The sequence below is a fragment of the Mustela nivalis genome (genome assembly GCF_964662115.1).
Source record: "Mustela nivalis genome assembly, chromosome: 11".
Classification (NCBI taxonomy): domain Eukaryota; kingdom Metazoa; phylum Chordata; class Mammalia; order Carnivora; family Mustelidae; genus Mustela; species Mustela nivalis.
This window is the reverse complement of record NC_139030.1, coordinates 110,546,628-110,564,396: the sequence shown is the minus strand read 5'-3', so window position 1 is coordinate 110,564,396 and position 17,769 is coordinate 110,546,628. Positions and strand designations below refer to the sequence as shown.

The 17,769-nt window shown below is 33.7% G+C and overlaps 1 protein-coding gene across 3 annotated transcripts in view; it reads left to right on the top strand.

Moving 5' to 3' along the window:
• Positions 1 to 17,769, top strand: part of GLS (glutaminase) — a 78,184-nt gene that overhangs the window by 47,472 nt on the left and 12,943 nt on the right. The window contains exons 14-15 of one of the 3 annotated variants that reach the window (XM_082690496.1): positions 1,495 to 1,587; positions 2,631 to 5,280. In XM_082690496.1, the coding sequence (XP_082546622.1) occupies positions 1,495 to 1,587; positions 2,631 to 2,777 (240 nt within the window). In that variant the 3' untranslated portion in view covers positions 2,778 to 5,280. Of the gene's footprint in view, positions 1 to 1,494; positions 1,588 to 2,571; positions 5,281 to 17,769 lie in introns of those variants that run through there. The other 2 variants (XM_082690497.1, XM_082690495.1) reach the window with 2 other exon arrangements.

Below are 17,769 nucleotides of genomic sequence, written 5' to 3'. Positions count from 1 at the left end.
TTCGTTAGCATTTTAGAGTTCAGAGTACAGGTCTTTCCTCTTTGGTTAAGTTTATTCCTAGGTATTTTATTATTTTTGGTGCAATTATAAATGGGATTTCTTTCTTACTTTCTGTGGTTTCATTATTAGTGTGTAAAACTAATAATCCAATAGCATTGGATTTCTGTATATTGATTTTGTATCCTGTGACTTTACTGAATTCATTTATCAGTTCTAGTAGTTTTTTGGTGGAGTCTTTAGGGTTTTCTAGAGTATCATTTCATCTGCAAATAGTGAAAGTTTTACTTCTTTGTTATCAGTTTGGATGCTTTCTGCTTCTTTTATTGTCTGATTGCTTTGTTTAGGACTTCCAATACTGTGTTGAATACAAGTGGTGAGAGTAGACATCTTGTTCTTGATCTTAAGGGAAAAGCTTTCAAGTTTTTTTCCCTATTAGGTATGATGTTAGCTGTGGGTAACATCATATATGGTCTTTATTGTGTTGACGTATATTCCCTCTAAACCTACTTTGTTGAAGGTTTTTATCATGAGTGGATATTGTATGATAATGATCATATAAGTGGAACCATCCAGTGATTCTTTTTTTTTTTAAGTCATTTCGGTAGTTTTTTTGCTTGTTGCCATTCTGCCTGCGTATCTGCCAGTTACTGGGATAGCTGTGGAAGTACTCATAGAGGAACTTCAAATTGCTTCCTTCAGACAGTTCCCTTATATTCATTCCCACAGAAAATTATGTTTGAAGTTGATGTTTTAATTGTCATGGTTTTAAATAGTTTTCAGTTTCCAAAAGCTCAACTAAAATTATTAAACTTGGAAAGGTTTAATTTTAAAGCCAATTAAGAAATATTATAGTTTATTATATTATCATTAATCTTCATATTTGAATATCTTTATCCATAAACTACCTTGAAAAGTCTGTTTTTTGAGGACATTAGCCCTGCAAAATAAAATTGTTATTACTGTTGATTAGCACAGTATTTTATGTTATCCAAATTTGCTAATATTTCAGCTTCTGGTTTTATGTACATTTGCTGCTTCATAGACTCTATATTGTGTACCATAATTTTTCTGCAAACTTTCTCAATTAAAATTCTGATTTATTTTTCAGTTTCTTATAATTTACAAAAGCTAGAGGATGACGTTGGATTGCTTATAGATTATAACCAGAATATTGATTAATATTTTTGTGGTGCTTTACGGTTATTTGATAGAATAGTTCTTTCATATGGCCCATTTTATAGGAAATGAAAGTTAAACAATTTGATGTTGAGTCCTAGGGTCATGCTAGTAAGCAGTGTGCTCAAAATTTTTATCCCTGTTTTCTCATTCTGATTTCAGTTCTCTTCTTGATTCATCAGGCTGCTTTATAACATGCAGTGGTGTTTTCCATGAGATAGTAGTTAAGTTGGACAATATTAGTGTGATTTGTTAAAATGTGAAAAAGCAATGGCCAATGAATAGCCAGTTTCTTACACCTGTTCTCTTTATTTACAGGATCTTGTTTCTCTCTGTAATTTCCATAACTATGATAATCTGAGACACTTTGCAAAAAAACTTGATCCTCGAAGAGAAGGTGGTGATCAAAGGGTAAGCAAAATTCTTATTTAGATTATTATGTAATATTTTTCTAAGAGAGAAAATGAGATTCACCTGTTTGAATAGAACTTAGTTTAATTGCTGGTGGCCTCATTATTTGCTAATCACAAATGAATGTACACAAATTGTTGACATATTTACCCTGGACATGATAATATATAGATGTGGCTGTTTTATTTAAATTTAAACTGGTTAGCCTAGCATCAGAGTTTACCCACCACCCATTTTCCTGCTATTTCAAGCAATATTTTTAAGAATTGATTCTGTTAAAAAGAAGAATTAATTCTGTTACAAGAAAACAACATTAGAAAGTGCTACAATGCTATAAAAGAAAGCCTTGGGGTTTTTTTGCTCTTAATATTTGTCAGTTATACTCTTAAAGTTTATTTTGATGTGGATGGATCTATAAATGGGAAAGGGATTATAGGATTAGTGAAAAATCTTTCAAGGCCTCATAGTTTTAGTGGCCACTACAGATGAAATACTTTCTATAAAAAGTATTTGATAACAGAATTCTTGACACTCTTATTTTAAAGTAATATTTGTTGATATATCAGTGTGTTTGACTTCATATTATTGCACATACATACTTTTTTTAGAGCTAATATTTAAGAGTCTGAACTTAAATTTCAGAAACAAGATTTTTCGTCTTCATAGTTACTCACTAGAACGAGGACTTGTTTTGAATTTTAATTAAATTCCTTTATATCCCATTTGGGAAATGTAAATAACTAATTAGACTTGAAGCTAATATGAAGCACTTAAAAGTAGAAATTACTTTTATGCATAGTAAGAAAACGTTCATATTGTTACTTCCAAAGTAACTTATAATAATATATGAGAATTATGCAAAGCCAACAGAATAGAAACTTCCATGAGCATCAACATGAGTAACATGGAACAAAACATCAAAAGGTGGTGGGTGAAAATGTTAACAGATTTTAATAACATTCATTGAAAAATACCGTTTTATAGCTTGGACCTTTCTTCACTCAAGTGCACTAATAAATTATGTATGTTGCTTGAACAACTAGCATTCCTTTGGACCATTGGACTATGAAAGTCTCCAACAAGAACTTGCTTTAAAAGAGACAGTATGGAAAAAAGTGTCACCTGAGTCAAATGAGGACATCTCCACAACTGTAGTGTATAGAATGGAAAGTCTGGGAGAGAAAAGCTAAAGAAGTGGGTTATAGTTCCAGAATGTTCTTCACTTAACCTCTCAAACATCTTTAGCTTTTTTGCATACTATAAATATTTATTTGAGTTTTTTTGTGTTCTCAACCTTGGGTGCTGGAGCCGTAAAGCTTTTTTTCCTTTTAATCTTTTGTATAAAGATAAGAGATTAAAAAGTGGATTTGTTGGTCTTTAAAAAAGTATTTATAAATAAGTAAAGCAAATTTGCTTTATTTTTAAAGATGCAAAAAGGAAAAATTCCTTTACATTTTTTCATGGTATAATTAAAATTTTAACTTAACCCTCCTTTTAAAATAGTAAGAAATATTTAATTTTTTGGTTCTGAAACCCACACAATGAACTCATAAATTTAGTTACATTTTGTTTTTTCTTTCCCAGTTTTAAAATTTACGTGATGTCTATAGGGGCAGTAGAAAGCTATTTCTATGCTAAATACAAAACTAAAAAGGCAAAATTAATGAATCCCAAATTATTTAATATAGCAATAGATTATAAAATTAGCTTAAGTTTACATTTTATGCCATTTTTAGTGATAGATTGCCTTTAAATTTTTAAAACTTCATTTAAAATTTTATCTAATACTTTAAAATATAAATCATGTCTGTGCTTTTTTTATTTTGCAATTCCTCTATGTTCTGTCAAAATTGTCATGTATAGGAGTGTCTTATGTTACTAAAACATTCCAGCCAAAGAATTTCAGAAGTAAGATAATGACATTTCACTGTTAAAAAGCTATAATGGTTACTCAGAAGGAGCAACAGTGAGTGTCCTCAAGTGAGATGTTTACCTAAACAGTTTTATTTTTGTATTACCCACGTTACTTTTTCTATGTTATATTTAAGTATGAATGGTGAAGTCTTGGGTTTTAGCTTTTAATATTTTTATTATCCTAATAATTTCACAAATGCTAATGAATCTTATATGATAAATTATGATGACATCTCATAAAGTTTGTTTTATTTGAACTCTTCTAGAGTACTTAGGAAATGAATTCAGTCTGATGGTAGTAAGCATACTACTAAAATGTTGGATCTGAATCCTTTTGTTTGGTTATAAAAATGCAATATTGAGAATCAAAAATTTTAAGAGAAGGACTTATTTGGGTAATTTACAATGTTTAAAGTCTGTCTTGGCAAAGTGATTGTAAAATTCTTTAGGACCTATTCACACTTCTTCCTTCTTCCAAATATCTCTTCAGTTTTCTCCACAGTATCCCATACCTGCAAGGTGTTTTTTGTTTTTATTTTATTCATTCTTAAACTTGTAGATTTTGGAGGGGCAGTGATGGGTTCTCAGGTCTAGGAGGAGAACTTGATAGTTGATTTTGTTTTTTTGTTTGTTTGTTTGTTTTTAGTGTCATGGCATATATATGGTAGATATAACGCCTATGAAAGTAAATAATAGTGTAATAAAACAGGTTTCACTGAGTAATTTAGATACTGGTTTAAATACAAAAATTTTGATGATATGATGTCTGGAACTTGGGAACTGTGATAATAGAAAAAGAAGTTCCCTTCCAAAGGTGTTGGTCAAAAGCTAACTTTAAATTATTATATGTTAATTTTTAGAGGATTTTATCAAGGGTTTTATGGTTACTTGAATATTTCTCTGAATTACATATGCATATCTCTATTGGATGCTTCCCATTTGGCCATTTCCAAAGGAGAGGGTTTTTATTTGAAGCCCTCACCTCTGCAACACCTTTAAACAGTATCATTTGTACTATGAGTTCCACCAAAGCCATTTGCAGTTGGGGAATGACTTAATTGATAGATTGGGGAAAAAAGCTTTATTTTTTCGCCTGTGCTCTAAATTGTTACATTTTACTGTTTCATTTGGAGATTGGTTTTACTTTATAAAATGAAAATTTATTGTTTCCTATTGTGCCCATATGTATAGATTTCAAAATTATGTTGTTAATGTGTGGCACTCACGTCGGTAAGGAGTAAATGCACACTTACCAGTGAAGTAATGTTATCTAAGCTAACTGTTTAAAGAATCTTGTGAGGGTGAGTATCCAGAAATTTTTGTAGGAAGTTATCCAAATGGAAGAAGACGGAAGATACTGTGAATAGACTCCCTAACTTTAAGGAAAAAAAAAAGAAGGAAAATCTTTGCCAGATTTAAGGACATTCTTTAAATCAATCCCATCAGTATTTTTAATGCCTTTTCAAATAAAGTTCTTGAAAAGTACCTAGTATTGTGGATTTAATGTTTCATGCCATTACAGATTCTTGATATTCAAGCATTTAGAAGTTAGCACATTTGTTTTTCTTTTTTTTTCATTATTAACATTTCGTTTGAAATGCATAGCCTTCCTGAAATACTTTATTTTAGCATAAATGTTGTGCATTTTATCCTAGTGTTTGGATTAAAACATTTGTGTTATTTAGCTTTCTTTCATTTGCTTTGTATATTTAATATTGTACCTTTTATTTTCCAGTATGCCTACTTTTTGTATTGTACAATAAATTTATTTTAAGCTGATTTTATTGGTTTTTTTTTTTTTTAATGAAAGCAACCCTAGCATTTTAAGTACAAGTAGTTGGAATTTTAACTTAGAAAATTTCTTTTATGACGATAGTATTAAAAATGTTATATATTTTTAATTCTGAGCCTGTTGTGAAGAGATACTGGAAATACTCAAAAGGGCTTTGTTTAATTTTTTTGTTCTTAAGCAAAGTATAGAGTTGGTGGGGTTTTTTGATGGAGAGGACGTTTTCCTATTGGTTGTACTAGAAGCATTTGAATAAAGACTTTTCTCCCAATTTTTTTTTTGGTTGTTTTTCCATTTGACAACTTAAAAAAAAAGTCTACCCTGTATGCTGTTTATGCTTTCTGAGGAAGAGTATCGCTGATGTTACTCACTTGTCAGTGTTGTTTTATCTGTTGTCTAGTGGAAGAAAAACATATTGCTAAACCAAATGAAGAGTATCATAATACTGCTTTAGAGTTGTCATTCACAGCAGAGTTTATATCATGTGAAATACCTATAATACAGAAATTCACCTTACCTACGTTTTAAGGAATTTAGTTTCCAGAAGGAGCTTACTTCCTTCTCTATGTTTACACAGCACAGTCCAAATTATGAGGCTCCGTGCATTGTACCGTTGACTCTCAACACAAGTTTGAACTGCATGGATCTACTTGTATAATTTAATTTATAGTACAGTACTGTAATGTGTTTTATCTTCCTGATGATTTTCTTAACATTTTTCTCTTACTGTAACATACAGTAAGAGCTTACTGTAACATACAAAATTTGTTTTAATCAACTCTTTATGTTCTTGGTAAGGCTTGTGGTCAGTGTAGGCTATTAGTGGTTAAGTTTTGGGAGAGTCAAAAGTTATGTGCAGATTTTCAACTACATAGGGGTGAGTGTCTCTAACCCCCACCCCAACATTGTTCAAGGTCAACTGTACTTTAAATATTCTTGTTTGATCAGATCTATCATTTGTATCCATAGAAGATATCCCAAATATATTGTAGAACTTTAAAGCTATTTGAAAGGGAAATACCGTTGTTTATAAGAATTTGTATTTATCTGTGGGATTTTTTATAAAGTTTTTGGGGACTAGTAAATATGGAGTTCCAAGTGTCATGATATATTCAAAATGTAATGTTTCTGATTGCTTACTTTTAAAGATACACTTGGAATTTTTTTGTTGTTTTTAATCCGTTTAAAAGAAAGGGAGAGGTGACTCAGAGCTTGGTGGTCTTGTCTGACAGTGTAGAGTTTTATAGGCATGTACACGTGTGGAAACAAACACTGATATATTCTGAAAAGGTATATATAAATTGTGCATATTACATATGTATGCGTTTGTGATTACATCTATCTAAGTCTGTCTTTTTATCTGTCCATCCGTTTTCCTATCCGTCCACCCATCCATGTTCTGAAAATCAGCAGCAATCCTTTCCACATAGTATGTTATGTGTAAATGGTTCTTTGCTTTATTCCTATCCCAAGTTTTATCATAGAACTCTTTAATATTGTTGCTGCCCCCAGGATTTATAAAACATAACGTATTTTACTTGTTCAACTTAACTCTAAAGATTGTGCTTTCTTTTTTTGTGCCGATTCGCTACCTGCACTGTCAGAGTAAGAGAGTAAGAGTATTGGGGAACTCCATACAAGGGAAAACAAGAACATCAAATTTCATGTGGAAAGTTGACTTTATGGCAGTGTCTAAAATTTAATATATGGAAGGATTATATTCAACTTAAAATAAATAATGTACTTCTCATTTTGAATAGCTTATGGAATAGTTTTATTCTAAAAATTTGTATACAATTTTTATTTTAAGAATGTGCTTTACTATTCATTTGTGAAATTTGGGTATTTCTTCTAATCGATCTTGAAAATGCTAGAATACAGTTTTTTCAAAAAGTAACATGATTTCTGCTCAGTTCCTTTACTATTTATATTAAATGTAATATTTACATTGTGTAATAAAACCAAAACTGGATGTTGGAGATACAGCTGTTAGGAGGCATCATGGCCATCCTTCAGATTTTCACTTAGATTTATTCTGGATAGACTTTACCTTAGTCTCCATTCTCTGTCATGGAGTTCAAAGGCAAAATTAAACAGGAAAATATATTCCAAGTTAATTAAGTTCAGCCACTTTTCTTTTATTTCAAATTGTAATATAGTTAAAATGTTGTTTTTTTACACTGCATAAAAATGGAAGGAATTTTATTGGACTGGGAGAGAATTTCATTGGACTTTTTTCCTCCTCCTCTCTTCCCCTGCCCAAGTTGTTTATCAAAGTGAATTCCATACAGACTTGAAGAAATTTAGAGTTACACTTAGTCTGTTTCAGTTTAGTTTTGAAAACTACTATAAAGGCATCTAGAGCAAAATCTATCCAACATAAAACAGAGCTGGTGAAACTTGATGTTAAAGAGTCCTTAATTTCTTAAATAGTAATAGAAAACATACTTACTTTTTAAAAAGATGTTAAGGAGACCAGTCATAAATCTTTGTATCTAATGAAGTGGTTCTATTATACTATAGTTTTAAAATGTTCTTTTTTATTTATATTTTGAATTATGAAAGGTCATTAATTTTAAGGCTGACTTTACCATTTGTTTTGTGGATTGTAGATCTACTATAGTGAATTTTAGAAGTTGTAGCTGTAGAGATTTTTAAGATATGCAAATATGTAAAGCCTATATTGATTAGGCTTTATAATGGCTTTCTGATCAATTACATTAACGTTTGACTAAAATGAATGGCACAAATTAGCACTTGAGGGCATTGTTTTTCTTTGTGGTATCTGTGTATTTTTTTGCATAAATTACTTTTTATTGAGAACTGTTATGTATGGGGTTAAAAAAACAAATTTTGATTCTTGGTGCCAAATGCTTCGATGAACTTGGAAGAAAGAGTAATGAAATGACAGATTTTGGCAATTGATCTTATAACACCATTATTAAACTTTCAACTCTAAATCTCATTTACTAACTCAGAAATATTAAATCTCAATGATAAAGAACAGCTTGGTATATCTGTTTTTAAACCAAATTTTGACATCTGAGGATATGATTTTTCTGGACATAGTATTGTTAAAAGTAATGATTTTTTTTCATTAAGTATTTACCTTGCTAAATAAAATATTTCCAATGCCAATACCTTAGATTATTGAAATTATCTATCTGGAAGGCTTAGCTTTTAAAAGGAATAGTTCTTACTGTCTAGTTTTAGGTTTGCTTCCATATTAACATGACTGGCAATTTTTGTTTATATAGTGAAAATCTCCTCTGTCCAGCAATTCCACTTGGTGCCCTGAGTTATAGTTTTAGTTCATATTTTGTAAGCAGCTGAAGAATTTGTTTTATTTTTAAAACATATTTATACCTTCCTAATTCTTTGATGTTCTTTCTCTTACCATAATCTTGTAATTTATTAGAATTTCTTAATTGAGGGGCATCAGGGTGGCTTAGTTAAGTGTGCAACTGTTGATTTCAGCTCTGGTCATAATCTTGGGGTTGTGAGATCGAGCCCTGAGTCAGGCTCCGCCCTGGGCCTAGAGTCTGCCCAAGATTCTCTCTCTTTCCCCAGTCGTATGTGCACATGCTGTCTCTTTAAAAAAATAAAATAGATAAGAATCCCATAACTTCACTTGAAAGTAATCTTAAAGTTTATCCAGTGCAAACTCTCACTTTTCCAGGTTTCTTAACACCTTGCTTTCTCAGGTAGCATAAGTACAATATTTTTTTCTCTGTCTTGATGGAGTTGGTCTGTTTTGTGTTTTGTTACAACAGCCTTTTGTGTGTTGGTTATTTGTAATGAAAAGCACAATTGACAATAGTTAATATGACTATAAGTTATTTGGCAAACTGTCCCATTAAAAAGTAGTTATAATACTTAATTGTATTTTCTAGTAAACAGTCTTATGCCGCAGTTTATAAAGACTAGTAAAGTTAGAAGTGAATGTAACAATTATACAGTAGTTCTAAAAATAAAGCACTACCCTGGAATTTATGAAAGAAAGGAAGTATAGCAAAAATGTGACTCTAAAAATAAATGTTGCACCATTTGCTTTTTAAAAAGAGTTTCTTTGGGTTTAGGTTAAATATATAAGTAAAAAGGTTAAATAAGCAAAAGGTTATTGGAGTTCTAAACAAATGTTCTCTAGAAGAAATATTTTTTTCTTTGCAAGTTAATTTTCCCCAGCATATACTATGCAAGATATCTAGCTAATTTCCTTTGTTTTATTTTACATATTTGGATCTCTGGGTGACTTCAGAACAAGGCATCTCAGTTGTCAGTATATAATTCTATCACATATATTGTCCCTAGCTCCAGTGTCCATTTAATAGTTCTGGGATTTTTATTTTTTCTTTATGCAAGAAATTTATATTGCTGTTCTTGAAAAGCGTTACTTTTTAAAAGCTTTTGTTGACTTAGAAATGTTACAACTTAAAATTGTGTTACTCTTTAAAAAAAAAGTATGCATTTCTTCTCAAAATTTAAACTTACCTAGTGGCTGGCTCTTTTCTCCACAAGTTTATATAGATGAGAACCCAGACTTGTAGGAGACTGGCTCTTATGCAATATAAACTGCTTGTTTTCATGTTACGCTTACTAAAATTAGAGTGGTCGGAAGTACTCCCATGAGTTATACTATTTATTCATATTTGGACCATTCCATTGGAAAATTCAAATTAAAATCATGATCTTTAGCCTCTTGCTAAATTTTTCTTTCTAATTACTACTTTTCATTATTTTGTATGTGCCTTTCACAAATCATCACTAAGGGGCAATTACAATTATCCTTTGAGGGTTTATTTAGTTCCATTATATGAGATTAATTATGTTGTATAAAACCATAGTATAAATTATTCATTGGGCTCCATCCATATTTTGTTGTTTTGTTCTTTCTCACAGTCACAATTAAAGATCCTAACTGAAAAATTCAAAATAAATTAATTTCAAGTATTCTTTCTTTTTAAACTTTTTCCTGTCATAACTTATTTTTGGCTGAAAATGAGGTAACATAAAAATTATATCAAAGTTACTCAAAATGGGTTTTCATTTTCAAGCCTTCATATTATAATATGTTCATTTCCAAATCCTTTAGGTATTGTTGACATTGGCCATTCTAGAACTATTTTCTTTAAAAAGTTAAAAACATGAGTGTTAAAATTCATGCTTTTTTTTTTCATTATGATAGAGTCTACTGTTGGTAATTTAATATTTTACCTTCAACTTTGAATACAAAATCTGAGTCCAGGTCTCTGCATAAGATTTACAACATAAATAAAGAAGTGAACTAAATAATACTGTTTCTACTTTGAATTGAAATGAATGTTACATTTTTTGCACAATGAAACCTTATTAATATCTCTTGATGAAATTATAGAACAAGTGATTTTGTTAAGATTCTGTGGGGACTAATACAATTAACCCTTTTAAATCATACCAATAAAATATTCCTACCTTAATGTCTCTTTTTACCTGAAAGAGAAACTTTAGAGCATGGTTTTAAGGAGGTGGGGGAGTAAAGCTTAACTTTCTAATTATGTGTTTGTGATGTGTTTCAACTAAAAGATGGTATTACAACAAAACTTAAGAGTACCTATTACTTTTTTTCACCTGAAGGAGAAACAAAGGAATAAGAACACTAATTTGCTATGTTTTTAGCAAAGTAATAAAAACTCGAGAAGCTTTAATTTTTATTTTGTCTCTGTTGTGCACTTTTATTTTACATCCACCATATATGTCTGCCACAGAACCAGCACTGCTGTTTATTTGGTATCCCTTACATGTTGGGCTTGGTCATGTCATGGTCTCATGTATTAGTGCATTTACCTCCTGTTTGGGGACTGGGTAGAGGGCTGTTGCTATGTTTGCATATGGAGTTTTGTAGTTTTGCTTTGCAAAAATCCCCATTCAGTGCTATTGTGAATTTTAGAATTTTGTTTTAGTTAAGGATTTAGAATCTTCTGCAAAAGTTCTCAATAAATTGAAACTTGGGGTTTACCTAGTGCTTTTTGGACTTAAATGGGATCAGTGAATGCTGGAAGTTGGACATAGGATCTGGGTGGGTAACCCAATGTGATAAAAGGCAGGAAATTTTTTTTTTCTTTTTGGCATGAACTTCTGAGTCTTGATTTCTACCTTAAAAATTTACATAAATGTTATTCTCTTTTACCTGTTCTGATATTTTTTTGTAGATTTTATTTATTTATTTGACAGACAGAGATCACAAGTAGGCAGAGAGAGGGGGGGAAGCAGGCTCCCTGCTGAGCAGAGATCCCGAAGGGCTCAATCCCGGGACCCTGGGATCATGACCTGAGCCAAAGGCAGAGGCCTTAACCCACTGAGCCACCCAGGTGCCCCTGTTCTAAAACACAGTATTTACTACAAGTTCTGTGACTGAGCTTTTCTCCATAGTTGGAGTAGTTGGCTTTAGGAAGTGTACCATTATCATTCATTCTGATACAGGTAATGGTAAATCTATAAAAAGTCTTAATCATGGGTTTGAAGTTACCATTTGTACCTAAAATTGGCAGCGATTTTAAAAAGAATGTCTCTTTTGTGCCTGCCCCCTGTACACAAAGATCTTGGAAGTCTAGCGTTCCTTTCCCAGCCCCTTGTCACAAGAAGCCTGGCAGTGTACAGACTAGAACTGAATATACAGTTATCCGTCCTCAAAGGTATGGGCCAAAATGTAGGTAATCTGAGTTTGCTCAGGCAGTCCAGTTTGCTAACCTAGGGATCTTGCAGTTTTCTGGAGACTTACTCTTTTGCTTTTAGTGTCAGTAATTTCAGTCAGCTCTAGCAATGGTGTCTGCCCGATACACCATCAGCAGAAACTTGATAACATCAAAATTTGAAAAGCATAACTTTTAGCACTTACTGTGACAGAACTATGGGTTAACCAGGGCACTATTTTGAGATTTTTTTTTAATCCCCCTAAAGTCTATGAAGGGGGTGCTATTATTACCTCTATAGATTTGTATAGATCTTGAAAGTTCCCTGAAATCACAAAATTCGTAGATCTGTAGAACCAGGATTTGCAGTCAGGCAGTTTTGGTTCCAGAGCCCATTGTTTTGACCACAGACTATATTATTTCCCTTTGCAAGATGTAAGTGGAGCAACTTACGCCTCTTTGTTAATAAAATTGGTATATTCCATGAAAATTTAAGGACAGTAACAACTTCAGAGTGCCTTGACAGAACAAGAAAAGGGAAATTTCATGTTGAACAAGGTTATTCCAGTGGGAATTTCAGTTTTCACTATAACATATATAATGCAGGCGCAGGCAGTGTCTCCATCACATTTCACCAAATATCCAGATAAGTGAGAAGATTAATTCCAATATAATTTGACCATACTAGACAACAAGTCAGCCCCAAGTATTACAGTGAAATAATTTTTGAGCTTAGCTTTTTATGTGTTTTTCATTACTTAAAAGTTTCCTTATTGTATATTCCTACAGCATTAAATATAAACTAGTGTATTAGCACTAAAAGCTGATGTTTATTGTAACTCTTTAAAACTTAGATTTGTTTTTAAATCTTTGTGTCGTGTCTTCTCTAAATGTCTGTTAGCTAACCTCAATTTATTAAAACCTTTATAAACCCTGACTCCATAAAGCTTTTCATAGAACTCAATTGTAGGGGTTTATATTGATCTCATATATAAAAGTTCCAGGATCTGAAACCTTGATATCCAAAAACGAATTCATCTTAGTTCACATCTGCACATATGTTTAGAATAACATATTTTAGGGGCGCCTGGGTGGCTCAATGGGTTAAAGCCTCTGCTTTAGGCTCTGGTCATGATCCCAGGGTCCTGGGGTCGAGCCCCGCATCGGGCTCTCTGCTCAGCAGGGAGCCTGCTTCCTCCTCTCTCTGAATGCCTCTCTGCCTACCTGTAATCTCTGTCTGTCAAATAAATAAAATCTTTAAAAAAAAAAAAGAATAACATATTTTAGACACAAGCTGATTCAGTGAGTGATTCAGCGATAAACAAATTTTGTATTCTCATCTACAGTCATTTATAGTTCTTGTATATGCACTTTATTTTAATGAATGTTTGATACAAAATCAGAAAAACGTGCCGTGTGTACTGAACTATGAAGAAACACAATTCTGCTACGAAATTATATCTAAAAAGATAACTTCTACCTATCCCAATGCCCTTAGTAGGGAAACCGATAGTAAATGTACCCATTTTCCAATTAAATTGTTCTTCCCATATTGCTTTTATAATAGTGTGGTAGGGTGTAAGAGTGGTCAGATACTTCATTCTTTTTATGAAGTTTCTTTTCCACTGAAGTGGCTCTAAGAAAGTGGTCAGGACTCTTCTGATTTCTTAGTTTCTACATCCCTAATTCAGTACTATTAGTCCCTGTTTACTTAGTTATCAAACAACTTTTTATCTATTCTATATACCAAGAATTTCGTTTTCCTCTTGAGTTTTTTCTTCTTCATTTCTGGCATTACATATAGATCTACCAATGTCTAGGATTAGATCCAGTTATATAATTGCGAAAGTATAACTTTTCAAAAATTTTTTTTCCTATGGAGAACCAGTTATCTCTCAGTATTTCACTAGTTTTTGTTTAAGTATTACACAATTAGTTTGAGAGAGTTAGCCAATTTAATTTGATGAAGTAGTTCAGACTTTGTATAATTAGCTTGAGCATTATCCTATTGTTAATTTACTGATTGCTTCATTCAGTCAGTATTTGTCTCTTGCCTGATACATGCTAGATACTGCAGAGTACTTAGGATATGTGATAGTGAGCATGGTCAAGACCTTGCCCATTTGCAATCCAGAAGAGGATGCAGATATTGAAGGAATAATTAATATTTAAAATGGTGATAAGTGATTTGTTCATACTGATATATGTAGATCTAGTACATTTTAACTTATGGAGGTGAAATGGTATATGCTAAATGACTCTTTTTATACACCTGTACAACAGACTTTATGAGATAAATGTGCAACACAGTTTAAGTAGAAGAACGTGCATACCAGTCTTCACTAAAAGTCGCCTCTGGGAGGGAGGGGAATGAGTGCACAGAGAATACTCAGCTATATCTATAACATTTTATTTCTTTAAGAAATAAGCAAATAAAAGAAATGACAGAAACTTACAGAGTGCCAGCAGAGGGTATAGCAAAAAACAAACATTTTGTCAGTTGAAAGGTGATAGTTAAGTTTTGGATGAGTTAGAGGGAGGGTGTGAGGGTTAATGCGATAGTTTGCCCCGAAGGCCCAGGGACAGGAAGGAGCACGTGGTGATGGTGGAAGAAGGCAAAAATGATGGGAGGAGGGTGAGGCAAAGTGGCTGGAGACTGGCCCTGGATGAGTCTCCAAAGACCACGTGAGGTAAGGGAGGCTTTGCGTCTTAATGTACATTTGAACGGTTAGTGTGTCCTAACTTTAAGATGCAGAATCTTAAGGCACAACCTCAGAGATTGGTTTAATGTCTACATTTTTAATAAGCACCCCAGGTGTTTCTGTTGCAGATTATTCTCTGAATACAGTTTGGGAAATATTTATGTAGGATCTTGCTTGCCGCATTCAGAGTTTTGGACTATTTAAGATGCAGTGGGAGACTTCAGGGCTTGTAAGAAGGGGAGTGACATGATTTGGCTTTAAAATCCTGCTTTGTAGTGAATGGATTAGAGGCAGACAAAAATTGAGTTCTGGGCCTGAGAGGAGATGTGATAGTGGCTTAAAGGGGGAAATAGCTGTGAGAAAGTTAGACAGGAGAAATGTCGAAGAGATGAAGGTTGGCAGCACTTGGTGATATATTTGGTGGATGAAAAAATGAGATGTCACATGGACCACCAGGGTTTCGTGTAAGTGATCGGGCAGATGGTGCTGTGTTACTAAGATGGAGAACGCTGGGGAGGCAGACCTTGGGAGTACAGGGCGAAATGAATTTTGGTTGTGGTAACAATTAAGGGTCTCTTAGACTAGATATCAAGAGTAAGATTAGTAGCGGTTTAGATGAATGCGGTTATTCTTTTAATAATCACGAAGTCTGGGGGTAGAAAATCCAGGTTGTGCAGCATCTCTAAGTTAGACTGCAACCATCCTTAGTGTGTTGGCTTCAGACTTCCTGCCTGTCACCTTAGAGTTGCAAGATAACTTCCTCACTTGCATGGTCACAGTGGAAGAAGAAAACAAAGAGGGATACCTAAATCAGATCAGTTTCCAGAAATCCATCTGATACTTGCCAGAGTAGCTACAAGGGAATCTAGGGAAGAATTTTAATCTGGCACATTGCTATCCTTAATTAGTAGAGATTCTTTTGCATGAATGGGGTAGGGAATAGATAGATCATAGATAGGCAATTGGCAGTGGGAGAAAACTAACTTCCATTTGCCATATTTATATTTATGAGATACCCAAGTAGTGATGTTGAGTATCAGATATAGGCCTAAATACTTAGGAGAGTGGTCTGAGTTGGAGATATATTTCTGTAAGTTGTTAGCATGGAGAGAGTAGATTTGAAACTGTCAAGCTGTGTGAGAATGCTCCAGAAGACAGTGCAGAATGAGAGGGAACCTTAAGAGACTCCCATTTTAAAAGTAGTATAGTACGTAAGTCTCCCACTAGGGACAAATGTCCCATTAGAAGAAAATCCAGCATCATACAGTAGAAGTCAAGGAAAGAGTATTTTAAGAAATTTGGAACAGTCAACTATACGAAAGCAGATTAGCATTAAGTAAAATGAGGGGTATCCATTTATATTACATTTTTCCTACTTTTCTTTTGGTGTTAAAATGCCCTTTTATTTAGTAAATGATATCTGTAGATGGTGGCACTATTTTACTGTATGTGCTCAGAAAATTTTTAAAAAATCGGCAGTCCATACTGGTCATCTCCTCCCCACAGTTACAAAAATTTTCTTGGCTTTCAGATTTAAAGGTCAGAGAACTATTGGAGTAAAGCAGGTTTTGCTCCTGATTGAAAAAATCCCAGTAAAGAAGGAGAATTTGAAATAGATACAGGAGAGCGGAAATGACCAGCAAAGTGATATCTCTAGAAAGAAATGGAGCTCTCAGCCCAAGTGGGGGATTGGGTTTGGTGGGAAAAAAAGCATCTCTTCCAATAAATTAGGACATTGAGAGGTTGGTGAGTAGGTCTGCAGACATGGTAGGGAGAAGTTGAAGTTACTGCCCATTGGTTTCCATTTTGCTAAAGAGTACGAAGAGGCTTTCTGCTGAGCATGAGTTGAGGAGTTGGAGGGAGGCTGTGCGGTTCAGGGCATGAAGAAGATGGAAGGGTTGATTCTTGAAGATGGGGCAGAGCTGAAGAAAATACAGCAACATTGTCAGAATAGTGTTGAGGTCGGTAACCCTGGATTTGCAGTGACGCTAATCTGCTCTGCTGCCCCTGCCTCCCTCCCCGCATTATCCTATAGCCACACTCCAAATTTAGGTTCAGGAGCTACAGGAGATCAGGCGAAGGATTTTAGAGCATTTACCAGAGAGTGATTTTAACAGTAGCCTTGGGAATCCACTTTAGACCCTCCCTATGTAGAAGACATGCATTTAGGCTTTTTCCTTTTAAAATTTGATTCTACTTAAAGAATTTTCACTCACAGATGAGTTCCATGTATAATTTTGCCATGTCCATCCTCCTTACTTCCAATAAGAATTATGAATGTTAAAATAAAGATCTATGCTAAGAAGTCTCATGATAAGCCCCAAGAATGGTCCTCGAGTGACTTTTTTTCTTTTTTTCTTGGCCTATTTATATATTTTTTTCACACCGTGTTACACTGCATTATTCTTAAGGGTCTTAAAAGTACCCTATTCTCCAGCAGCTTCTTGTATTACGTGCTGGAGGAACTTGTTAGCGTCATTCAATATTACGATGTCTATGAAAGTGCTTTGAAAAGTGCACAGCGCTAGAAAAACAGATGTGATTTTGCCTGCTCTGTGTGGGTCCATAAAGTCGGCATGTCAGACTTTCCGCAGTAGAACCGTAAAATAAACATTAAAGAATGTAGGGAATGAAGTGTGGCTCTCTGGAGATGAGACTTACTTTCTAGAATCAAAGCAGTCAGTCAGAATGTATTGTGGTTGGAGGAACTAGAATATCGGTGTCCCCGTGCCTTGCCCTGTCGTAGCAGCGTTGACGCCAAGCAAGGCACAGATAGTCCTTTAAGTTGAAGACGTAATTCTGTCTCTACTGCTGCTTTTCTTTTCTTTTTTTTTTTTTTTAAGATTTATTTATTTATTTGACAGAGATCACAAGCAGGCAGAGAGGCAGACAGAGAGAGAGGAGGAAGCAGGCTCCCTGCTGAGCAGGGAGCCCGATGTGGGGCTCGATCCCAGGACCCTGGGATCATGACCTGAGCCGAAAGCAGAGGCTTTAACCCACTGAGCCACCCAGGCGCCCCTCTACTGCTGCTTTTCTTGGCAGAAAAGAACCTTCTCTCTTTTCAGGGATCTTGTGTATATTTATCTTTAATTTCTACTAGACAGTGTGA